The sequence below is a fragment of the Gobio gobio genome (assembly GCF_949357685.1).
Source record: "Gobio gobio genome assembly, chromosome: 4".
Taxonomy (NCBI): domain Eukaryota; kingdom Metazoa; phylum Chordata; class Actinopteri; order Cypriniformes; family Gobionidae; genus Gobio; species Gobio gobio.
In genome coordinates this window covers 3,173,448-3,200,947 of record NC_137100.1, presented here as the reverse complement: position 1 = coordinate 3,200,947, position 27,500 = coordinate 3,173,448, and the positions used below count along the sequence as shown (strand labels likewise).

At 41.1% G+C, this 27,500-nt stretch overlaps 1 protein-coding gene across 1 annotated transcript in view; it reads right to left on the bottom strand.

Moving 5' to 3' along the window:
- The window catches only part of srrm3 (serine/arginine repetitive matrix 3), a 167,557-nt gene that overhangs the window by 45,931 nt on the left and 94,126 nt on the right, over positions 1-27,500 (bottom strand). Inside the window, exons 3-4 of the mRNA XM_079815419.1 lie at positions 19,266-19,367; positions 655-771 (exon numbers count right to left, since the gene is read on the bottom strand). Of these exons, the coding sequence (XP_079671545.1) occupies positions 655-771; positions 19,266-19,367 (219 nt within the window). The remainder of the gene's footprint in view (positions 1-654; positions 772-19,265; positions 19,368-27,500) is intronic.

Here is a 27,500-nt window from a genome sequence, read left to right as displayed (position 1 = left end):
AAGTACCAATAAAGTCACCAAGTTTCGGACCATTTCGATGAAGCTACGATTATTTAATTTTTTTTATAAAGCGCAAGATCCACTATAGTGGTAAAAATGTGCTATTGCGTGGTAAAAATGCTCAATGTGTCCACCTGATGGCACCGATCTCATTTAAAAAATTGCTTTCACGAGGCCTAGGCTTGACTCTAAAATGAAATACAGCTTTAATACAAACAAAAAAATATATAATTATATATATATATTATAGTCAATGGGAAAAAATGGGTCATAATTATTGCATAAATATTAATTATTAACCATAAAATGATCTCAAAACACCAAAAAAGGAAAGAAAAAATATTATTGAACAAAAATATATTTCATTGATTTTTCTCAAATCTTTTTTATCTTAATCCCGCCCTCCGGGTCATTTTTGACCCGAAGGCCCTGAGTGTGACCCATAAATGAAGAACCCCAGAAGGTTAACTACGACTTTTGCCTCAATAAACTCTTAATTACTGCTTATTAATAGTTTGTAAGGTGAACATGCATCTCCAGTTCATTTCTAAGGGGCGTTCTGTAAACATCTAGCCACTGATACCAAGAAGGGGCGGAGCTTAGTGAAGGATCAATACAATAATAACCTCTATAAGAATTTCTCTCTGATTTTACCTGGAGTCATCGTAGACGGTTGAATCTTGCTCATAATATTCTCCATCCCAGCCATAGTGTTCCTCACAGCCGCCAATGTCCACATGATCTCCATCCCCGTGAGGAAGCAGCCTGACCCTGTGAAGACAGGAGGCAAAGGTCAAAGGTCGTGACCTGCGTCTGGTCTAAAATGCAGTCGTAAGTCTAAAACTGTTGAGCTATGAAAGAGCAACATTTTCCTCTGTGTGACATCAACATCTATTTATCTAAAGCAAATAGGAAATGATTATTTCTCAGAAACAGAATTAAGGTGATAATGACAATGTCAAACTGGGATGACACTAACAGGCCTGTTTTTCTGTCACACCGGCTTCTTATAATAAAGTCTTATGCTCATTATCATTCGTAACACATGTGTTAATTAGCATCTCGCTACTTAAAGTGATCTTATCAGAAGCTGTAATGATTCTTCATCACAGCGGTAAATGTCACCATCCTGCTTCTGCAAAAGTGGAAACAGACAGAATATGTGTGTGAGTGTGTGTGTGTGTGTGTGTGTGTGTGTGGACTGGTAATCCCTACGTTATGGGGACAAAATGTCCCCACAAAGATGGCAATATCCGAAATCCTCATCCTTGCGGGGACATTTTTTGGTCCCAGTGAGGAAAACATCTTATAAATCAGACTAAGTGATGTTTTTTGAAAATGTAAAAATGCAGAATGTCTCCTGTGATGGGTAGGTTTAGCGGCAGTGTGTGTGTGTGTGTGTGTGTGTGTGTGTGTGTGTGTGTGTGTGTGTGTGTGTGTGTGTGTGTGTGTGTGTGTGTGTGTGTGTGTGTGATGGGTAGGTTTAGGGGCAGGGGCAGTGCAAGGGGATAGAATATACGGTATGTACGGTATAAAAACCATTACGCCTATGGAAAGTCCCCATAAAACATGAAAACCCACATGTGTGTGTGTGTGTGTGCTTTATCCACAGACATACTATGCTGTAAAGTTACCTCTGTTAGTGAGTAACTAATAATTTAGTGTATATCTAAATGCATTTTCTTGCCTATGTGTGAACATATGATCATAGCTTTCTTCAGAGACGTTACTTTATCTGTACGGTCACACCTAAACACAAGTGAATAATGATGAATACATGACCACTCTAATCCCATTAGTGCACATTATACTGAACATTTCAGCACTGATAGAAGAACATAAGAGTAAAGGTCCTTTCACACTGGACGGCATTTTGACGCATTAATATTTTTTGATCAGCTGTTTGTGTAATGAGTGCTTCCACACCGAACGCGAATGTGCTGCGGCGAAAAAACTATGTTTATTTTTTCTGGTTCGATGACGTTTTTTTTAACACTCGCAGCGACAGAAAAGGCTTAAACCAATCACATACAAGGAAACAAAGGTGACGAAATGTCCAGTTGTTATCTCTAGCAATTAAATCAACATTAACCTTTGCCAGGTATCGCATTTCTCATGAGATTACAGCTGTAGTTGTGTTTACAGGTGTACAGATGCTCTGTGTTTGCCCACTGTAGGCTACAGATTACGATAAGATAACCTTTTGAGTTAAAACTCGTTGACTGTAAGGGTCCTATGATGGAACAGAAGGGTTAAATGTCAACATACTGTAAGGGTCCTATGATGGAAGAGAAGGGTTAAATGACAACATACTGTGAGGGTCCTATGATGGAACAGAAGGGTTAAATGTCAACATACTGTAAGGGTCCTATGATGGAACAGAAGGGTTAAATGTCAACATACTGTAAGGGTCCTATGATGGAACAGAAGGGTTAAATGTCAACATACTGTGAGGGTCCTATGATGGAACAGAAGGGTTAAATGTCAACATACTGTGAGGGTCCTATGATGGAACAGAAGGGTTAAATGTCAACATACTGTAAGGGCTCTATGATGGAACAGAAGGGTTAAATGTCAACATACTGTAAGGGTCCTATGATGGAACAGAAGGGTTAAATGTCAACATACTGTGAGGGTCCTATGATGGAACAGAAGGGTTAAATGTCAACATACTGTAAGGGTCCTATGATGGAACAGAAGGGTTAAATGTCAACATACTGTAAGGGCCCTATGATGGAACAGAAGGGTTAAATGTCAACATACTGTAAGGGCCCTATGATGGAACAGAAGGGTTAAATGTCAACATACTGTGAGGGTCCTATGATGGAACAGAAGGTTAAATGTCAACATACTGTGAGGGTCCTATGATGGAACAGAATGGTTAAATGTCAACATACTGTGAGGGTCCTATGATGGAACAGAAGGGTTAAATGTCAACATACTGTAAGGGCCCTATGATGGAACAGAAGGGTTAAATGTCAACATACTGTAAGGGCCCTATGATGGAACAGAATGGTTAAATGTCAACATACTGTGAGGGTCCTATGATGGAACAGAAGGGTTAAATGTCAACATACTGTAAGGGTCCTATGATGGAACAGAAGGGTTAAATGTCAACATACTGTGAGGGTCCTATGATGGAAGAGAAGGGTTAAATGTCAATATACTGTGAGGGTCCTATGATGGAACAGAAGGGTTAAATGTCAACATACTGTAAGGGTCCTGTGATGGAACAGAAGGGTAAAATGTCAACATACTGTGAGGGTCCTATGATGGAACAGAAGGGTTAAATGTCAACATACTGTAAGGGCTCTATGATGGAACAGAAGGGTTAAATGTCAACATACTGTGAGGGTCCTATGATGGAACAGAAGGGTTAAATGTCAACATACTGTAAGGGTCCTATGATGGAACAGAAGGGTTAAATGTCAACATACTGTAAGGGCCCTATGATGGAACAGAAGGGTTAAATGTCAACATACTGTAAGGGCCCTATGATGGAACAGAAGGGTTAAATGTCAACATACTGTGAGGGTCCTATGATGGAACAGAAGGGTTAAATGTCAACATACTGTAAGGGTCCTATGATGGAACAGAAGGGTTAAATGTCAACATACTGTAAGGATCCTATGATGGAACAGAAGGGTTAAATGTCAACATACTGTAAGGGTCCTATGATGGAACAGAAGGGTTAAATGTCAACATACTGTAAGGGTCCTATGATGGAACAGAAGGGTAAAATGTCAACATACTGTGAGGGTCCTATGATGGAACAGAAGGGTTAAATGTCAACATACTGTGAGGGTCCTATGATGGAACAGAAGGGTTAAATGTCAACATACTGTAAGGGTCCTATGATGGAACAGAAGGGTTAAATGTCAACATACTGTAAGGGTCCTATGATGGAACAGAAGGGTAAAATGTCAACATACTGTAAGGGTCCTATGATGGAACAGAAGGGTTAAATGTCAACATACTGTAAGGGTCCTATGATGGAACAGAAGGGTTAAATGTCAACATACTGTAAGGGTCCTATGATGGAACAGAAGGGTTAAATGTCAACATACTGTGAGGGTCCTATGATGGAACAGAAGGGTTAAATGTCAACATACTGTAAGGGTCCTATGATGGAACAGAAGGGTTAAATGTCAACATACTGTGAGGGTCCTATGATGGAACAGAAGGGTTAAATGTCAACATACTGTGAGGGTCCTATGATGGAACAGAAGGGTTAAATGTCAACATACTGTAAGGGTCCTATGATGGAACAGAAGGGTTAAATGTCAACATACTGTAAGGGTCCTATGATGGAACCGAAGGGTAAAATGTCAACATACTGTAAGGGTCCTATGATGGAACAGAAGGGTTAAATGTCAACATACTGTAAGGGTCCTATGATGGAACAGAAGGGTTAAATGTCAACATACTGTAAGGGTCCTATGATGGAACAGAAGGGTTAAATGTCAACATACTGTGAGGGTCCTATGATGGAACAGAAGGGTTAAATGTCAACATACTGTAAGGGTCCTATGCTGGAACAGAAGGGTTAAATGTCAACATACTGTAAGGGTCCTATGATGGAACAGAAGGGTTAAATGGGTTAAATCCTGACACAACACACTCCTCCACAGATCACCTTTCGGCGTAATCTACGCTCGCTCTCTCCCTCTCGTCTATCCACTATGGTTTCATCCTCACTCCCTCCACCTGCTCAGTTCTCAGCACTAGACACTAACAGTGCTACTGACACTCTTTGCTCCACTCTAACATCTTGCTTAGACAACTTCTGTCCCGTTTCATCCAGGCCAGCCCGCACCACCCCCTCTGCCCCCTGGCTGTCTGATGTTCTCCGCGAACATCGCTCTGGACTCCGGGCGGCAGAGAGGAAGTGGTGCAAAACTAAAAACGCTACTGACCTAACCCTGTATCAGTCTCTTCTCGCTTCTTTCTCTACTGATGTCTCCACTGCTAAAACTACATTCTACCACAACAAAATCAACAACTGCTCTGACTCTCGTGCACTTTACAAAACATTCTCTTCGCTCCTTTGTCCTCCTCCTCCCCCTCCTTCATCAACTCTTACAGCTGATGACTTTGCATCATTTTTCACAAACAAAACCTCCATCAGCAGTCAATTCTCCACACCACAAACTGACACACACATCTCATCAACCATCACACACACGCTCCCCTCGTTCTCTCTGCTCTCTGAAGCAGAAGTCTCCAAACTCATACTTTCCAATCAGCCCACTACCTGTCCGCTTGATCCTATCCCCACCCACCTCCTTCAGGCCATTTCTTCTTCTGTTACTCCTGCACTCACTCACATTGTCAACACCTCTCTTCACACCGGGACTTTCCCCACAGCATTTAAGCTGGCTCGGGTAACCCCACTGCTTAAGAAACACTCTATGAACCCAGCACTTTTAGAAAACTACAGACCGGTATCCCTTCTTCCTTTCATTGCAAAGACTCTTGAGCGAGTGGTGTTTAACCAGCTGTCTACGTTTCTTGAACAGAACAACCTCCTGGACATCAACCAATCCGGCTTCAAAAGCAGCCACTCAACTGAGACTGCCCTGCTCTCGGTTACGGAGGCACTGAGACAGGCAAGAGCGGCTTCCAGATCCACAGTACTTATCTTACTGGATTTGTCTGCTGCTTTTGACACAGTTAACCACCAGATCCTCCTGTCAACTCTCATGAAGATGGGCATCTCAGGAACTGCGCTCCAGTGGTTCAAGTCTTACCTCTCAGGTGGGTCCTTCAGGGTGTCATGGAGAGGTGAAGTGTCTAAGTCACATCCTCTAGCTACTGGCGTTCCCCAGGGCTCAGTGCTTGGACCACTTCTCTTCTCCATCTACATGTCATCACTGGGATCTGTCATTCAGAAACATGGCTTTTCCTATCACTGCTATGCCGACGACACTCAACTCTACTTCTCATTTCAACCAGATGATTCATCGGTTGGTGTTCGTATCGCTGCCTGCTTAACAGACATTTCTGCCTGGATGAAGGAACATCACCTTCAACTTAACCTTGCAAAGACAGAACTTCTTGTTGTCTCTGCCAACCCAGCACTTCACCACAATCTCTCCATTCAGCTAGGATCATCAACCATAACTCCGTCCAGGACAGCCAGGAACCTTGGAGTTGTGATTGATGATCAGCTAAAATTCACAGACCACATCACTGCAACAACCCGATCCTGTAGATTTGCATTATACAACATTAGGAAGATTAGACCCTTCCTATCAGAGCATGCCACACAACTACTGGTCCAAGCTCTTGTTCTCTCCAGACTGGACTACTGTAATGCTCTTCTAGCGGGCCTTCCGGCATGCACTATCAAACCCTTGCAACTGATCCAGAATGCAGCGGCGAGGGTGGTCTTTAACGAGCCGAAGAGAGCGCATGTCACGCCTCTCTTCATCAGTCTGCACTGGCTACCAATAGCCGCTCGCATCAAATTCAAGGCACTGGTGCTCGCCTTCAAAGCAACCACTGGCTCTGCACCAATATACCTAAACTCGCTCGTTCAGACTTACACACCCTCCAGGAACTTGCGTTCTGCTAGTGAACGACGCCTTGTGGTGCCATCCCAGAGAGGCATGAAATCGCTGTCACGGACCTTTTCCTGGGCCGTTCCCACCTGGTGGAATGACCTGCCTATCTCAATTCGTGCAGCCGAGTCTGTAGCCATTTTCAAAAAACATCTAAAGACGCATCTCTTCCGGCAGCACCTGACCAATCAAGAATAGCACTTAACATTCTATTCATTTTCTGTCTGTCTAATTTATTTAAAAAAAAAAAAAACTGTCCTGTGTGTTCTGAGCTAGATTAACTGAGACTTGCTACAGCACTTGCATACTGTTGCCCTTGACTGTTCTAGTTGCTTCTTTTACTCTCATTTGTAAGTTGCTTTGGATAAAAGCGTCTGCTAAATGACTAAATGTAAATGTAAATGACAACATACTGTAAGGGTCCTATGATGGAACAGAAGGGTTAAATGACAACATACTGTAAGGGTCCTATGATGGAACAGAAGGGTTAAATGTCAACATACTGTAAGGGCCCTATGATGGAAGAGAAGGGTTAAATGTCAACATACTGTAAGGGCCCTATGATGGAAGAGAAGGGTTAAATGACAACATACTGTAAGGGTCCTATGATGGAACAGAAGGGTTAAATGTCAACATACTGTAAGGGCCCTATGATGGAAGAGAAGGGTTAAATGTCAACATACTGTAAGGGTCCTATGATGGAACAGAAGGGTTAAATGTCAACATACTGTAAGGGTCCTATGATGGAACAGAAGGGTTAAATGTCAACATACTGTAAGGGCCCTATGATGGAAGAGAAGGGTTAAATGTCAACATACTGTAAGGGTCCTATGATGGAACAGAAGGGTTAAATGTCAACATACTGTAAGGGTCCTATGATGGAACAGAAGGGTTAAATGTCAACATACTGTAAGGGCCCTATGATGGAAGAGAAGGGTTAAATGTCAACATACTGTAAGGGTCCTATGATGGAACAGAAGGGTTAAATGCAACATACTGTAAGGGTCCTATGATGGAACAGAAGGGTTAAATGTCAACATACTGTAAGGGCCCTATGATGGAAGAGAAGGGTTAAATGTCAACATACTGTAAGGGTCCTATGATGGAACAGAAAGGTTAAATGACAACATACTGTAAGGGTCCAATGATGGAACAGAAGGGTTAAATGACAACATACTGTAATGGTCCTATGATGGAACAGAAGGGTTAAATGACAACATACTGTAAGGGTCCTGTGATGGAACAGAAGGGTTAAATGACAACATACTGTAAGGGTCCTATGATGGAACAGAAGGGTTAAATGTCAACATACTGTAAGGGTCCTATGATGGAACAGAAGGGTTAAATGACAACATACTGTAAGGATCCTATGATGGAACAGAAGGGTTAAATGCAACATACTGTAAGGGTCCTATGATGGAACAGAAGGGTTAAATGTCAACATACTGTAAGGGCCCTATGATGGAAGAGAAGGGTTAAATGTCAACATACTGTAAGGGTCCTATGATGGAACAGAAAGGTTAAATGACAACATACTGTAAGGGTCCAATGATGGAACAGAAGGGTTAAATGACAACATACTGTAATGGTCCTATGATGGAACAGAAGGGTTAAATGACAACATACTGTAAGGGTCCTGTGATGGAACAGAAGGGTTAAATGACAACATACTGTAAGGGTCCTATGATGGAACAGAAGGGTTAAATGTCAACATACTGTAAGGGTCCTATGATGGAACAGAAGGGTTAAATGACAACATACTGTAAGGATCCTATGATGGAACAGAAGGGTTAAATGACAACATACTGTAAGGGTCCTATGATGGAAGAGAAGGGTTAAATGTCAACATACTGTAAGGGTCCTATGATGGAACAGAAGGGTTAAATGACAACATACTGTAAGGATCCTATGATGGAACAGAAGGGTTAAATGACAACATACTGTAAGGGTCCTATGATGGAACAGAAGGGTTAAATGACAACATACTGTAAGGGTCCTATGATGGAACAGAAGGGTTAAATGTCAACATACTGTAAGGGCCCTATGATGGAAGAGAAGGGTTAAATGTCAACATACTGTAAGGGTCCTATGATGGAACAGAAGGGTTAAATGTCAACATACTGTAAGGGCCCTATGATGGAAGAGAAGGGTTAAATGTCAACATACTGTAAGGGCCCTATGATGGAACAGAAGGGTTAAATGCGAACATACTTTAAGGGTCCTATGATGGAACAGAAGGGTTAAATGTCAACATACTGTAAGGGTCCTATGATGGAAGAGAAGGGTTAAATGTCAACATACTGTAAGGGTCCCATACTGTAAGGGTCCTATGATGGAACAGAAGGGTTAAATGTCAACATACTATAAGGGTCCAATGATGGAACAGAAGGGTTAAATGTCAACATACTGTAAGGGTCCTATGATGGAAGAGAAGGGTTAAATGACAACATACTGTAAGGGTCCTATGATGGAACAGAAGGGTTAATTGTCAACATACTGTAAGGGTCCCATACGGTAAGGGTCCTATGATGGAATAGAAGGGTTAAATGTCAACATACTGTAAGGGTCCCATACTGTAAGGGTCCTATGATAGAAGAGAAAGGTTAAATGACAACATACTGTAAGGGTCCCATACGGTAAGGGTCCTATGATGGAATAGAAGGGTTAAATGTCAACATACTGTAAGGGTCCCATACTGTAAGGGTCCTATGATGGAATAGAAGGGTTAAATGTCAACATACTGTAAGGGTCCCATACTGTAAGGGTCCTATGATGGAACAGAAGGGTTAAATGACAACATACTGTAAGGGTCCTATGATGGAACAGAAGGGTTAAATGTCAACATACTGTGAGGGTCCTATGATGGAACAGAAGGGTTAAATGTCAACATACTGTAAGGGTCCTATGATGGAAGAGAAGGGTTAAATATCAACATACTGTAAGGGTCCTATGATGGAACAGAAGGGTTAAATGTCAACATACTGTAAGGGTCCTATGATTGAACAGAAGGGTTAAATGTCAACATACTGTAAGGGTCCTATGATGGAACAGAAGGGTTAAATGTCAACATACTGTAAGGGCCCTATGATGGAAGAGAAGGGTTAAATATCAACATACTGTAAGGGTCCTATGATGGAACAGAAGGGTTAAATGTCAACATACTGTAAGGGTCCTATGATTGAACAGAAGGGTTAAATGTCAACATACTGTAAGGGTCCTATGATGGAACAGAAGGGTTAAATGTCAACATACTGTAAGGGCCCTATGATGGAAGAGAAGGGTTAAATATCAACATACTGTAAGGGTCCTATGATGGAACAGAAGGGTTAAATGTCAACATACTGTAAGGGCCCTATGATGGAAGAGAAGGGTTAAATATCAACATACTGTAAGGGTCCTATGATTGAACAGAAGGGTTAAATGTCAACATACTGTAAGGGTCCTATGATGGAACAGAAGGGTTAAATGTCAACATACTGTAAGGGTCCTATGATGGAACAGAAGGGTTAAATGTCAACATACTGTAAGGGTCCTGTGATGGAACAGAAGGGTTAAATGTCAACATACTGTGATGGTCCTATGATGGAACAGAAGGGTTAAATGTCAACATACTGTAAGGGTCCTATGATGGAACAGAAGGGTTAAATGTCAACATACTGTAAGGGTCCTGTGATGGAACAGAAGGGTTAAATGTCAACATACTGTGAGGGTCCTGTGATGGAACAGAAGGGTTAAATGTCAACATACTGTGAGGGTCCTGTGATGGAACAGAAGGGTTAAATATCAACATACTGTAAGGGTCCTATGATGGAACAGAAGGGTTAAATGTCAACATACTGTAAGGGTCCTATGATGGAACAGAAGGGTTAAATGTCAACATACTGTAAGGGTCCTATGATGGAACAGAAGGGTTAAATGTCAACATACTGTAAGGGTCCTGTGATGGAACAGAAGGGTTAAATGTCAACATACTGTGAGGGTCCTGTGATGGAACAGAAGGGTTAAATGTCAATATACTGTGAGGGTTCTATGATGGAACAGAAGGGTTAAATGTCAACATACTGTAAGGGCCCTATGATGGAAGAGAAGGGTTAAATGTCAACATACTGTGAGGGTCCTGTGATGGAACAGAAGGGTTAAATGTCAACATACTGTGAGGGTCCTATGATGGAACAGAAGGGTTAAATGTCAACATACTGTAAGGGTCCTGTGATGGAACAGAAGGGTTAAATGTCAACATACTGTGAGGGTCCTGTGATGGAACAGAAGGGTTAAATGTCAACATACTGTAAGGGTCCTATGATGGAACAGAAGGGTTAAATGTCAACATACTGTAAGGGCCCTGTGATGGAAGAGATGGGTTAAATGTCAACATACTGTAAGGGTCCTGTGATGGAACAGAAGGGTTAAATGTCAACATACTGTGAGGGTCCTATGATGGAAGAGAAGGGTTAAATGTCAACATACTGTAAGGGTCCTATGATGGAACAGAAGGGTTAAATGTCAACATACTGTAAGGGTCCTATGATGGAACAGAAGGGTTAAATGTCAACATACTGTGAGGGCTCTATGATGGAACAGAAGGGTTAAATGTCAACATACTGTGAGGGTCCTATGAGGGAACAGAAGGGTTAAATGTCAACATACTGTGAGGGTCCTATGATGGAAGAGAAGGGTTAAATGTCAACATACTGTGAGGGTCCTATGATGGAACAGAAGGGTTAAATGTCAACATACTGTGAGGGTCCTGTGATGGAACAGAAGGGTTAAATGTCAACATACTGTGAGGGTCCTATGATGGAACAGAAGGGTTAAATGTCAACATACTGTGAGGGTCCTATGATGGAACAGAAGGGTTAAATGACAACATACTGTAAGGGCCCTATGATGGAACAGAAGGGTTAAATGTCAACATACTGTGAGGGTCCTATGATGGAACAGAAGGGTTAAATGTCAACATACTGTAAGGGTCCTATGATGGAACAGAATGGTTAAATGTCAACATACTGTGAGGGTCCTATGATGGAACAGAAGGGTTAAATGTCAACATACTGTGAGGGTTCTATGATGGAACAGAAGGGTTAAATGTCAACATACTGTGAGGGTCCTATGATGGAACAGAAGGGTTAAATGTCAACATACTGTAAGGGTCCTGTGATGGAACAGAAGGGTTAAATGTCAACATACTGTAAGGATCCTATGATGGAACAGAAGGGTTAAATGTCAACATACTGTGAGGGTCCTATGATGGAACAGAAGGGTTAAATGTCAACATACTGTAAGGGTCCTATGATGGAACAGAAGGGTTAAATGTCAACATACTGTAAGGGCCCTATGATGGAAGAGAAGGGTTAAATGTCAACATACTGTAAGGGTCCTGTGATGGAACAAAAGGGTTAAATGTCAACATACTGTAAGGGTCCTATGATGGAAGAGAAGGGTTAAATGTCAACATACTGTAAGGGTCCTATGATGGAAGAGAAGGGTTAAATGTCAACATACTGTAAGGGCTCTATGATGGAACAGAAGGGTTAAATGTCAACATACTGTGAGGGTCCTATGATGGAAAAGAAGGGTTAAATGTCAACATACTGTGAGGGTCCTATGATGGAACAGAAGGGTTAAATGTCAACATACTGTAAGGGATCTATGATGGAACAGAAGGGTTAAATGTCAACATACTGTAAGGGCTCTATGATGGAACAGAAGGGTTAAATGTCAACATACTGTAAGGGCCCTATGATGGAACAGAAGGGTTAAATGTCAACATACTGTAAGGGTCCTATGATGGAACAGAAGGGTTAAATATCAACATACTGTAAGGGCTCTATGATGGAACAGAAGGGTTAAATGTCAACATACTGTGAGGGTCCTATGATGGAACAGAAGGGTTAAATGTCAACATACTGTAAGGGTCCTATGATGGAACAGAAGGGTTAAATGTCAACATACTGTGAGGGTCCTATGATGGAACAGAAGGGTTAAATGTCAACATACTGTAAGGGCTCTATGATGGAACAGAAGGGTTAAATGTCAACATACTGTGAGGGTCCTATGATGGAACAGAAGGGTTAAATGTCAACATACTGTAAGGGTCCTATGATGGAACAGAAGGGTTAAATGTCAACATACTGTAAGGGTCCTATGATGGAACAGAAGGGTTAAATGTCAACATACTGTAAGGGTCCTATGATGGAACAGAAGGGTTAAATGTCAACATACTGTAAGGGCTCTATGATGGAACAGAAGGGTTAAATGTCAACATACTGTGAGGGTCCTATGATGGAACAGAAGGGTTAAATGTCAACATACTGTAAGGGTCCTATGATGGAACAGAAGGGTTAAATGTCAACATACTGTAAGGGTCCTATGATGGAACAGAAGGGTTAAATGTCAACATACTGTAAGGGTCCTATGATGGAACAGAAGGGTTAAATGTCAACATACTGTAAGGGCTCTATGATGGAACAGAAGGGTTAAATGTCAACATACTGTAAGGGCTCTATGATGGAACAGAAGGGTTAAATGTCAACATACTGTAAGGGCCCTATGATGGAACAGAAGGGTTAAATGTCAACATACTGTAAGGGTCCTATGATGGAACAGAAGGGTTAAATGTCAACATACTGTAAGGGACTGTGAGGGTCCTATGATGGAACAGAAGGGTTAAATGTCAACATACTGTGAGGGTCCTATGATGGAAGAAAAGGGTTAAATGTCAACATACTGTGAGGGTCCTATGATGGAACAGAAGGGTTAAATGACAACATACTGTAAGGGTCCTATGATGGAACAGAAGGGTTAAATGTCAACATACTGTAAGGGCTCTATGATGGAACAGAAGGGTTAAATGACAACATACTGTAAGGGTCCTATGATGGAACAGAAGGGTTAAATGTCAACATACTGTAAGGATCCTATGATGGAACAGAAGGGTTAAATGTCAACATACTGTAAGGGCTCTATGATGGAACAGAAGGGTTAAATGACAACATACTGTAAGGGTCCTATGATGGAACAGAAGGGTTAAATGACAACATACTGTAAGGGTCCTATGATGGAACAGAAGGGTTAAATGTCAACATACTGTAAGGGTCCTATGATGGAACAGAAGGGTTAAATGTCAACATACTGTAAGGGCTCTATGATGGAACAGAAGGGTTAAATGACAACATACTGTAAGGGTCCTATGATGGAACAGAAGGGTTAAATGACAACATACTGTAAGGGTCCTATGATGGAAGAGAAGGGTTAAATGACAACATACTGTAAGGATCCTATGATGGAACAGAAGGGTTAAATGACAACATACTGTAAGGGTCCTATGATGGAACAGAAGGGTTAAATGTCAACATACTGTAAGGGTCCTATGATGGAAGAGAAGGGTTAAATGTCAACATACTGTAAGGGTCCTATGATGGAACAGAAGGGTTAAATGTCAACATACTGTGAGGGTCCTATGATGGAACAAAAGGGTTAAATGTCAACATACTGTAAGGGTCCTATGATGGAACAGAAGGGTTAAATGTCAACATACTGTAAGGGTCCTATGATGGAACAGAAGGGTTAAATGTCAACATACTGTAAGGGTCCTATGATGGAACTGAAGGGTTAAATGTCAACATACTGTAAGGTTCCTATGATGGAACAGAAGGGTTCAATGTCAAGATACTGTAAGGGTCCTATGATGGAACAGAAGGGTTAAATGTCAACATAGGGTCCTATGATGGAACAGAAGGGTTAAATGTCAACATAGGGTCCTATGATGGAACAGAAGGTTTAAATGTCAACATAGGGTCCTATGATGGAACAGAAGGGTTAAATGTCAACATACTGTAAGGGTCCTATGATGGAACAGAAGGGCTAAATGTCAACATAGGGTCCTATGATGGAACCAAAGGGTTAAATGTCAACATACTGTAAGGGTCCTATGATGGAACAGAAGGGTTAAATGTCAACATACTGTGAGGGTCCTATGATGGAAGAGAAGGGTTAAATGTCAACATACTGTAAGGGTCCTATGATGGAACAGAAGGGTTAAATGTCAACATACTGTAAGGGTCCTATGATGGAACAGAAGGGTTAAATTTCAACATACTGTGAGGGTCCTATGATGGAACAAAAGGGTTAAATGTCAACATACTGTAAGGGTCCTGTGATGGAACAGAAGGGTTAAATGTCAACATACTGTGAGGGTCCTTTGATGGAATAGAAGGGTTACATGTCAACATACTGTGAGGGTCCTGTGATGGAACAGAAGGGTTAAATGTCAACATACTGTAAGGGTCCTATGATGGAACAGAAGGGTTAAATGTCAACATACTGTAAGGGTCCTATGATGGAACAGAAGGGTTAAATGTCAACATACTGTAAGGGTCCTATGATGGAACAGAATGGTTAGATGTCAAGATACTGTGAGGGTCCTATGATGGAACAGAAGGGTTAAATGTCAACATACTGTGAGGGTCCTATGATGGAATAGAAGGGTTAAATGTCAACATACTGTAAGGGTCCTGTGATGGAACAGAAGGGTTAAATTTCAACATACTGTGAGGGTCCTATGATGGAACAGAAGGGTTAAATGTCAACATACTGTAAGGGTCCTATGATGGAACAGAAGGGTTAAATGTCAACATACTGTGAGGGTCCTATGATGGAACAGAAGGTTAAATGTCAACATACTGTGAGGGTCCTATGATGGAACAGAAGGGTTAAATGTAACATACTGTAAGGGTCCTATGATGGAACAGAAGGGTTAAATGTCAACATACTGTGAGGGTCCTATGATGGAACAGAAGGTTAAATGTCAACATACTGTGAGGGTCCTATGATGGAACAGAAGGGTTAAATGTCAACATACTGTGAGGGTCCTGTGATGGAACAGAAGGGTTAAATGTCAACATACTGTGAGGGTCCTGTGATGGAACAGAAGGGTTAAATGTCAACATACTGTGAGGGTCCTGTGATGGAACAGAAGGGTTAAATGTCAACATACTGTGAGGGTCCTATGATGGAACAGAAGGGTTAAATGTCAACATACTATAAGGGTCCTATGATGGAACAGAAGGGTTAAATGTCAACATACTGTGAGGGTCCTATGATGGAACAGAAGGGTTAAATGTCAACATACTGTGAGGGTCCTATGATGGAACAGAAGGGTTAAATGTCAACATACTGTAAGGGTCCTATGATGGAACAGAAGGGTTAAATGTCAACATACTGTGAGGGTCCTATGATGGAACAGAAGGTTAAATGTCAACATACTGTGAGGGTCCTGTGATGGAACAGAAGGGTTAAATGTCAACATACTGTGAGGGTCCTATGATGGAACAGAAGGGTTAAATGTCAACATACTGTGAGGGTCCTATGATGGAACAGAAGGGTTAAATGTCAACATACTGTAAGGGTCCTATGATGGAACAGAAGGGTTAAATGTCAACATACTGTTAGGGTCCTATGATGGAACAGAAGGGTTAAATGTCAACATACTGTAAGGGCTCTATGATGGAACAGAAGGGTTAAATGTCAACATACTGTAAGGGTCCTATGATGGAACAGAAGGGTTAAATGTCAACATACTGTGAGGGTCCTATGATGGAACAGAAGGGTTAAATGTCAACATACTGTGAGGGTCCTATGATGGAACAGAAGGGTTAAATGTCAACATACTGTAAGGGTCCTATGATGGAACAGAAGGGTTAAATGTCAACATACTGTAAGGGTCCTATGATGGAACAGAAGGGTTAAATGTCAACATACTGTAAGGGTCCTGTGATGGAACAGAAGGGTTAAAAGACAACATACTGTAAGGGTCCTGTGATGGAACAGAAGGGTTAAAAGACAACATACTGTAAGGGTCCTGTGATGGAACAGAAGGGTTAAAAGACAACATACTGTAAGGGTCCTGTGATGGAACAGAAGGGTTAAATGACAACATACTGTAAGGGTCCTGTGATGGAACAGAAGGGTTAAATGTCAACATACTGTAAGGGTCATATGATGGAACAGAAGGGTTAAATGTCAACATACTGTAAGGGTCCTATGATGGAACAGAAGGGTTAAATGACAACATACTGTAAGGGTCCTGTGATGGAACAGAAGGGTTAAAAGACAACATACTGTAAGGATCCTATGATGGAAGAGAAGGGTTAAATGTCAACATACTGTAAGGGTCCTGTGATGGAACAGAAGGGTTAAATGTCAACATAAGGGTTCTGTGATGAAATGGAAACGTTCTGTTGATGGATCTATAATGTACGGAGCCCCAAAGGGGACACGGTAGTGGAAAAAAATATGAGATTGGAGGAAAAATAATACGTCAATGCTTTTGCGTTTGCTCACAAAATGTTTGCCTTCCCCAGAGAAACTTTTGCGTTTTCTTTGCGAGTGATCGCTAAGTTTCTTGGGGGAACACGAAAGTATTGCCAAATAAATTTTTCCTCCCATCTCATATTTGATTTCTTCACCATGTCCCTTCAGGGGCTCTGTAATAACGGCTCAGGCTCAGAGTTCTTGTGGATAGACCAGCAAGAGCAGGAAGATTAGAAGGCATTTTTATTAGAGCCGAGTCTCTGGGTGAAGGAGGTGATGTACGGTCACAGAGGTTTCCTCTGGGTTGTGCTACGGCAATAACACAGGGTCATTTGTGATCTATAGAGAGTGTTAAATCATGATCCTCTCCTGAGCCGGCCTCCACAAGTACGGCTGTCTATGTTTATGAAACACATTTTTTCTTTTTAAGCATATATTTCAACCTGACTTGACATGCAAACCAAGAGTGTGACCAAAAATACTTCTCATTATGCCATAATAGCAGCGTTAGATTATAAAATACGCATCTAATCTGCATTAGAGCTGCAACTAACGATTATTTTTTCTGTCGACTAATCTAACGATTATTTTTTCGATTAGTCGACTAATCTAACGATTATTTTTCCGGATTAATCTTATGATTCTTTTTTACTGATTATTGTATTTCAAAGAGGGTAGTGAATTTGTATATTATTTTAACATGAAATCAATGAATGATGACAATATTAATTGTATTTCAGGAAGGGTAGTGTACATAGTAGGCTATGCCATTTTATAAAGAAATATATGAACACAAGAAGCTTTTTAAACATAATATATAATGATACTATTCATCATAAAATGTATACAGAGTAGGCCTAATTAGGAAAAGTTGTATTTATCTGCAAAAGGTTCACATACAGGAGCTTTCAGCAGTGTTAATGTATAACTAGTCGTCTATTTTGAAGATAAATGTGCATAAACAACGACTAAAGCTGCCAGAAGTTTTAGCCCAAACTTCAAAGACACATTTAAATGATTAAAGCTAGAGGCATATCTTAACTTTAATGTTACTTTAATCATGCAAACTACCTATATACAGCAAGTTATTATGCATATGTGTTTGGGACAGAGCGGAACCGGGTCACATTAACAGGAGATATATGCAGCCCATAATAAATAAAAGCACGAGACGTACTGGGGTCGGAGAAGAACCCCGGAAAATGTGACCGTCTGTTGCAAAACACGCGCCACGGTTAAGCTGCGCGAGAGAACACTGGCAGCAGGGTTGCCAGGTTTACACAACAAAACCCACCCATTCGTTACTCAAAACTAGTCCAAAACAAGCCCAATCGCGTTTCGGGGAGGTTCTCTGGTAAACATCGCGTTCGGGGGGTTAAATATGTGTGTTTTTTTGCAGGGCTGCCGGCTAAAATTCTCATTCCCGGGGCTAAATATCACATAATTGGGATCGCTTCAACCCGCGGACATGAGACACAGCCCGCGGCAACAGTGTAGAAGTAGCCCAATTCCGCGGAAAAAAACGGGACTTGGCAACACTGACTGGCAGTGTGAAAGCTCCCGCTCTCCACGCGCACAGCACCTGCTCTGCCACCGCGCGCAATGTGAAACCGGCGTTACAGAGCGAACAAAGCACAGTTTTATTCGGCTTCTGTTTAAAGTACTCCCACACTTTTGAATGTCGCGGTCTGGCTTTATATGATAAATGATCATTTTCACTATGCCCGGGAGCAGAAGCTGCCATTATTCTAGATCTTCTGTTCCATTCTAGAACGTAAATAATGTGCCGCCGACGCGTCGACGCATTTCACGCACGTCGACGTATTTTCGTAGTCGACGTCATCGACGACGTCGACGCGTCGTTGCAGCCCTAATCTGCATAATCGTCTCTTCATTTTAACACACCAGAGCTTCATTTGATCTTGCTTTGAACACTTGATCATATTGTAATTTTGACTTCTAAACCAGTAGGAACTTCCCAGAGATTGAAGGCAACAGCATTGCACGCACAAAGTGTCGGGATTTATTTTAGCGAATCAGTTCGTTCAGACAGTTCATGCCGTGCAAATGAACCAGAAAGAGAAAATGATCCTGTGTGGCATTTCACTTCATGTTCTTCTATGGAAATATTTAGCTAAATGGTTAAATAAATGAGGGCTTTTACAGTTTTAGTAATTGTATTTAATGTACATTTATATATTAGGCGTGCGATATCAGTTCACTGTGATGGATGGTTCCTATCATCGCTGGTCTGCATTATCATTCCTCACAGTAATACGGTGTCTCACAGAAACGCTATACGATACTGTCTCTACAGGAAACACACTTTACTCAATTACATGTGGATCAATGGTTTGCTCATCAGCGTGTGTGTGTGTGTGATTGACTCACGGTGGACGTGGATGCAAGCCTTCTCGAGTGATCACACCCTCTTTCTCCATCAGCATCTGCCGGAACGTTCCAACTTTCTGCCGGATTTCCTCTTCGGAATATCTGCAGACGAAAAGGAGGACGGTCAGTTAAAAGACAAACAGTCAATGCTCAATAAAACACATCACTGTTTTATGACAATAAAACGGGTAAAAAAAAATCACAGAAGGAGGAATCTGAGCCATATCTATTTATTTTTTAGTACATCAAATTAAAGGAACACGCCACTATTTTTGAAAACAGGCTCGTTTTCCGTCTCCCCTAGAGTTAAACGGTCGAGTTTTACCGTTTTTGAATCCATTCAGCCGATCTCTGAGTCTCCACTGTTAGCATAGCTTAGCATAGATCATTGAATCTGATTAGACCGTTAGCATCTCGCTCAAAAAATGACTTACATCGTGTACTAAGACCGACGGAAAATGAAAAGTTGTGATTTTCTAGGCCGATATGGCAGGAACTATATATACTCTCATTCCTGCAAGCACAGAGATGAGAATGGTATGGACTCTGGGGGATACGGTGAATAAGCTTGAGTCCTAAAAAGTCGGCGTGTTCCTTTAAAGAGTTGATTAAACATGGACAAAAAACAAAACAAAAAAACGAGTTGGACGTGTGGTTAAAACGACCCATTCACTGGGTTAAAACGACCCATTCACTGGGTTAAAACGACCCATTCACTGGGTCAAAACAACCCATTCACTGGGTTAAAACGACCCATTCACTGGGTCAAAACAACCCATTCACTGGGTTAAAACAACCCATTCACTGGGTTAAAACGACCCATTCACTGGGTTAAAACGACCCATTCACTGGGTCAAAACAACCCATTCACTGGTTAAAACAACCCATTCACTGGGTCAAAACAACCCATTCACTGGGTTAAAACGACCCATTCACTGGGTCAAAACAACCCATTCACTGGGTTAAAACGACCCATTCACTGGGTCAAAACAACCCATTCACTGGGTCAAAACAACCCATTCACTGGGTTAAAACGACCCATTCACTGGGTTAAAACGACCCATTCACTGGGTTAAAACGACCCATTCACTGGGTCAAAACAACCCATTCACTGGGTTAAAACGACCCATTCACTGGGTTAAAACGACCCATTCACTGGGTTAAAATGACCCATTCACTGGGTTAAAATGACCCATTCACATTCACTGGCTTAAAACGACCCATTCACTGGCTTAAAACGACCCATTCACATTCATTGGGTTAAAACGACCCATTCACTGGGTTAAAATAATCCATTCACTGGGTTAAAACGACCCATTCACTGGGTTAAAACAATCCATTCACTGGGTTAAAACAATCCATTCACTGGGTTATAACGACCCATTCACTGGGTTAAAACAACTCATTCACTGGGTTAAAACAACCCATTCACTGGGTTAAAATGACCCATTCACTGGGTTAAAACAACCCATTCACTGGGTTAAAACTACCCATTCACTGGGTTAAAACGACCCATTCACTGGGTTAAAACGACCCATTCACTGGGTTAAAACAACCCATTCACTGAGTTAAAACAACTCATTCACTGGGTTAAAACAACCCATTCACTGGGTTAAAATGACCCATTCACTGGGTTAAAACAACCCATTCACTGGGTTAAAACTACCCATTCACTGGGTTAAAACGACCCATTCACTGGGTTAAAACGACCCATTCACTGGGTTAAAACAACCCATTCACTGAGTTAAAACAACCCATTCACTGGGTTAAAACTACCCATTCACTGGGTTAAAACAACTCATTCACTGGGTTAAAACAACCCATTCACTGGGTTAAAACAACTCATTCACTGGGTTAAAACAACTCATTCACTGGGTTAAAACAACCCATTCACTGGGTTAAAACAACCCATTCACTGGGTTAAAACTACCCATTCACTGGGTTAAAACTACCCATTCACTGGGTTAAAACAACCCATTCACTGGGTTAAAACTACCCATTCACTGGGTTAAAACGACCCATTCACTGGGTTAAAACGACCCATTCACTGGGTTAAAACAACCCATTCACTGAGTTAAAACAACCCATTCACTGGGTTAAAACTACCCATTCACTGGGTTAAAACAACTCATTCACTGGGTTAAAACAACCCATTCACTGGGTTAAAACAACCCATTCACTGGGTTAAAACTACCCATTCACTGGGTTAAAACTACCCATTCACTGGGTTAAAACGACCCATTCACTGGGCTAAATTCCCTATTCACCTTGTTCAGCTTCACAAATAACCCAGCGTTAAGGGAACAGTGGATGCAGTTTGTGTTTCTGGAGTTCTGCAAGTGTGTGTGTGTGTGTGTGTTCCCGGTCATGAGTGGAAACCGCAGGCGGTGAGTGAAACTGATCAAATGTGTGTGTTTTGTTGGCAATCGGCGTGTAAGTGCATATAATGTGAACAACACCAACGTATAGAGACTCAAGAGTGTGTGTGTGTGTGTGTGTGTGTGGTCGTGACTCTTTAGCTCCGCCCACTGCACGCCTCCACGGACTCGGCTGTTTTCAGAAAGAGTCGGTGCAGTGTTTCTGTCGTTTATAAATATGATAAACTAAAGACTCTCTGGAGATATGAAGGATCAACACGACTCTATAGATACTCAAGAGTAACATGAGACTGGCAGAAACTGTTTTATGTCCTCTTTAACTAATATTAACAAAGGTTTACATATAAAATTGTGTTATTTGCTAAAAAACTGAATGTTAAAACATAGTAAAAATAGTTTGTTCATTGTTAGTTCATGTTAGATAAAGCAATAACTATAACAAACAAGACCTCATTGTAAAGTGTTAGCAGTTAAACTAAATAAAAATGAGGAATGCATGCCACCTTGGCAACTCGTTTTTTTAAATATATATTTTTGGGTAGCACTTTATGTCCCAGTCCTGTTCCCTTGCACGGGTCATCATCACTCACCTCTCCTTAGAAAATAATATAAAAGTATAGTTTTAATCTCGCCTCTTTCAGAGACGTGCGGGAAATGTGTAAATAAATGCAGCGTGGAAACATTCAGCCAAACGTGTGGATATTAAACGGGCCATTCTCATTTTCTCCAAAGCGAATCCATCAGGAACAAGATAACCATAGTGTGTGTGTGTGTGTGTGTGTGTGTGTGTGTGGGTGTGTGTGTGTACGAGTTTGCCTGTACATGAGGGCCAAAACATCTTTAAATCTAGTGTTCTGCACATGTTTCTGTGGTGGGTTCTGGTAGGTTTAGGGGCAGAGGTCGGGTCAGGCCATAGAAAATATCATTACTGCGAGACACGGCAGGTGAAAACATCGTTTTTCCGTCAGTGGTCAATTTTGAGATTGTGGGCCAGTTTGCTCCCTTAACATGTGAGCTTTCATGTCAACATTACACATTGAGGTGGTTATTTCATTATATTTCGTCAACGTGCACCTTTAGATTTCTACACTCTAAAAAATGCTGGGTTAAAAACAACCCAAGTTGGGTTGAAAATGGACTAACCCAGCAATTGGGTTGTTTTAAGCAAACATTTAACCCAACCGCTGGGTTAAAACGACCCATTCGCTGGGTTAAAACAACCCAATCACTGGGTTAAAACAACCCAATCGCTGGGTTAAAATGACCCATTCACTGGTTAAAACAACCCAATTGCCGGGTTAAAACGACCCATTCACTGGGTTAAAACAACCCATTCACTGGTTAAAACAACCCATTCACTGGTTAAAACAACCCATTCACTGGCTAAAACAACCCATTCACTGGTTAAAACAACCCATTCACTGGGTTAAAACGACCCATTCACTGGGTTAAAACAACCCATTCACACAACCCAATCGCTGGGTTAAAATGACCCATTCACTGGTTAAAACAACCCAATTGCCGGGTTAAAACAACCCATTCACTGGGTTAAAACAACCCATTCACTGGTTAAAACAACCCATTCACTGGATTAAAACAACCCATTCACTGGGTTAAAACGACCCATTCACTGGTTAAAACAACCCATTCACTAGGTTAAAACGACCCATTCACTGGTTAAAACAACCCATTCACTGGGTTAAAACGACCCATTCACTGGTTAAAACAACCCATTCACTGGGTTAAAACGACCCATTCACTGGGTTAAAACGACCCATTCACTGGTTAAAACAACCCATTCACTGGGTTAAAACGACCCATTCACTGGTTAAAACAACCCATTCACTGGGTTAAAATGACCCATTCACTGGTTAAAACGACCCATTCACTGGTTAAAACAACCCATTCACTGGGTTAAAACGACCCATTCACTGGTTAAAACAACCCATTCACTGGTTAAAACAACCCATTCACTGGTTAAAACAACCCATTCACTGGGTTAAAACGACCCATTCACTGGGTTAAAACGACCCATTCACTGGTTAAAACGACCCATTCACTGGTTAAAACAACCCATTCACTGGTTAAAACGACCCATTCACTGGGTTAAAACAACCCATTCACTAGGTTAAAACGACCCATTCACTGGGTTAAAACGACCCATTCACTGGTTAAAACAACCCATTCACTGGTTAAAACGACCTATTCACTGGGTTAAAACAACCCATTCACTGGTTAAAACGACCCCTTCACTGGGTTAAAACAACCCATTCACTAGGTTAAAACGACCCATTCACTGGGTTAAAACGACCCATTCACTGGTTAAAACGACCCCTTCACTGGGTTAAAACAACCCATTCACTGGTTAAAACGACCCATTCACTGGGTTAAAACAACCCATTCACTAGGTTAAAACGACCCATTCACTGGGTTAAAACGACCCATTCACTGGTTAAAACAACCCATTCACTGGTTAAAACAACCCATTCACTGGATTAAAACAACCCATTCACTGGGTTAAAACGACCCATTCACTGGTTAAAACAACCCATTCACTAGGTTAAAACGACCCATTCACTGGTTAAAACAACCCATTCACTGGGTTAAAACGACCCATTCACTGGTTAAAACGACCCATTCACTGGGTTAAAACGACCCATTCACTGGGTTAAAACGACCCATTCACTGGTTAAAACAACCCATTCACTGGGTTAAAACGACCCATTCACTGGTTAAAACAACCCATTCACTGGGTTAAAACGACCCATTCACTGGTTAAAACAACCCATTCACTGGTTAAAACAACCCATTCACTGGGTTAAAACGACCCATTCACTGGTTAAAACAACCCATTCACTGGTTAAAACAACCCATTCACTGGTTAAAACAACCCATTCACTGGGTTAAAACGACCCATTCACTGGGTTAAAACGACCCATTCACTGGTTAAAACGACCCATTCACTGGTTAAAACAACCCATTCACTGGTTAAAACGACCCATTCACTGGTTAAAACAACCCATTCACTGGGTTAAAACAACCCATTCACTGGGTTAAAACGACCCATTCACTGGGTTAAAACGACCCATTCACTGGTTAAAACAACCCATTCACTGGGTTAAAACGACCCATTCACTGGTTAAAACAACCCATTCACTGGGTTAAAATGACCCATTCACTGGTTAAAACAACCCATTCACTGGTTAAAACAACCCATTCACTGGGTTAAAACGACCCATTCACTGGTTAAAACGACCCATTCACTGGTTAAAACAACCCATTCACTGGGTTAAAACGACCCATTCACTGGTTAAAACAACCCATTCACTGGGTTAAAATGACCCATTCACTGGTTAAAACAACCCATTCACTGGTTAAAACAACCCATTCACTGGGTTAAAACGACCCATTCACTGGTTAAAACGACCCATTCACTGGTTAAAACAACCCATTCACTGGTTAAAACGACCCATTCACTGGGTTAAAACAACCCATTCACTAGGTTAAAACGACCCATTCACTGGTTAAAACGACCCATTCACTGGTTAAAACGACCCATTCCCATTTATTATTAGTAGTAATATGCATTGCTAAGGACTTCATTTGGAAAACTTTAAAGGAGATTTTCTCAATATTTAGATTTTTTGGCACCCTCAGATTCCAGATTTTCAAATATTGTCCTATCATAACAAACCATACATCAATGGAAAGATTATTGATCAGCTTTTAGATGATATATAAATCTCAATTTCACAAAATTGACCCTTATGGTCCAGGGTCACGTGTGAGTGTGTATGTGTGTGTGTGTGTGTGTGTGTGTGTGTGTGAGACTGTCATGACACACAGTTTCCTGCAGGGGGCGCAGGACTGGAGCAACTCTCTTTATATTCCCTCAATGTCCCGATGCAGAAATCTGTGGGTGGCAAAGGTGACTTGACAGTGAGCACCCTAAAAATGACAGTGTTCACTTGATAATATTAGAACCCTTGCTGTGCTAAAAAACATCTTAAGGCATCGCAGACGTGCTCACTTCTTTTAGACGATGTCATGCATCCTTTTAAAAAGCGTACTTCACGTGTGCTTTAGTATGCTAGTCAACACATCAAAATAAGTGAACTTCAAATTTAAATAAAACATATTTAGTGTATTTCTTAGTCATACTGTAAGTGTGCACTTAAGTGTCCTTTATATGTTTTATATAGTCGACAAGTACAGTTGTTCACACTTAAATACACAAGAGCACATTCAAAACAATCAAATCTGTCTTTGCATCGAAATGAGAGAGAAATGTCTATTATTAGTATTAATCATTGAAATCGTTTGCGTTCTTATTATTCAGCTTCTTCTTCTTCCGCCATTGGAGTCTATGGCAGCCCATAGAAACGCTTACGGGAAAGTTATGAACACAGATAGAGGACTGGCCCAACCATAAGAGCTAGAAGCTAAATTATTTTTGGCTCAAGACCATTTGATTGCACCCTATGATGTCATTTTCCGTCCTGAAAATGTTCCCGCCATTTTTAATTATACGAAAAACCTACTTTTGCAAACTCGTCCTAGACGGTTCGTCCGATTTGTACGAAAATCAGAAATTTGCAGATTATCTTCAGACCATGGTGACAAAAAGAATTCAAGTTGATTCGTCAAATCGTTTTCGATAAAAGTGCGAACAAATTTTACGTAGCGGTTGCGAAAATACACTTAAGGCTATATCTTCGCAATGCTTTATCGTATTCAAACCAAACTTAGTACATGTCATCACGAGCATGACCTGAGGCAACATGCAGCGTTTCGGCACAGCGCCACCTACTGGTCCGGAGATATATGAAAAATGGCTATTTTTGCTTATAACTTCTGAACCGTTTGTCGAAAAATTATAAAATCGATTTTACCATGTCGGCCATTTTGTTTGTCAGGCATTTTGAATTATGTGCTAAAATGCTGTATTTTATGAACACATGAACGGATTGTTATGTAACTCGGTATGGTTCATCAGCACGATGCCCTGAAGGAGCCTGAGAAGTTTCGAAACAGCGCCACCTAGTGGATATTTTTTTCCCCAAACGCTTATAACTTTGGGTGTGATTGACTTATTTTCATGGGAGTAACTTTTTTTGTCTCCTGAATCCTTGCCGAGTTCAACGATACCAGACTTGCCAGGTTTCGGCGTATGGTTTGTGCAGTGTTGTAATTTAGCGCTTAAAAAACGTTAGCTGATATCTTTGAAACCGCTAGTCCGATCGAGACGAAACCAGCGTCAGAAGTTCAGAAACATAGGTCGATAGCTATATGCTAATACTCAAACATCAAAATATTGATAGTAAGGGGCAGTAAAATCCAATCAAAGTCAGGTGTCAGTCATTTTTTACGTGTTTTTTCATATAAATGTCTATAACTCCAAAACAAAATGAGATATTTTCACCAAAATTGACACACACATGTATGGACTCACTCCGAGGACACATATAAAAAATGGTGGGATTGTGCCTCTTGGTGGCGCTATAATAGAACAAAACATGAAATTCCCATAGACTACAATGCATTTTTCAGCCATTTTGTCTAAAATCATCTTCAAATGTGTTTAATTGCCGTTGATCTGACACTCTCAGCCATTTTGGCATGTGTTGTCTTCTTCTTTGCGCTTGGCCCTGATAATGACGCTTGCAGATATATTTATTAGTGTATTTATTAAAAACTGTATCCGTGCAGATAACATAATATTAGTGAAACTAACACATTTCAAATACCAAAAAGCACTACAATAGTTAAATGTAGTTTAAATAATGACTATTTTACACAATGTTTGTGTGTGTGATGTACTTTTTGGTGCATTACAGAAGCTTTCCATCATGCTAAC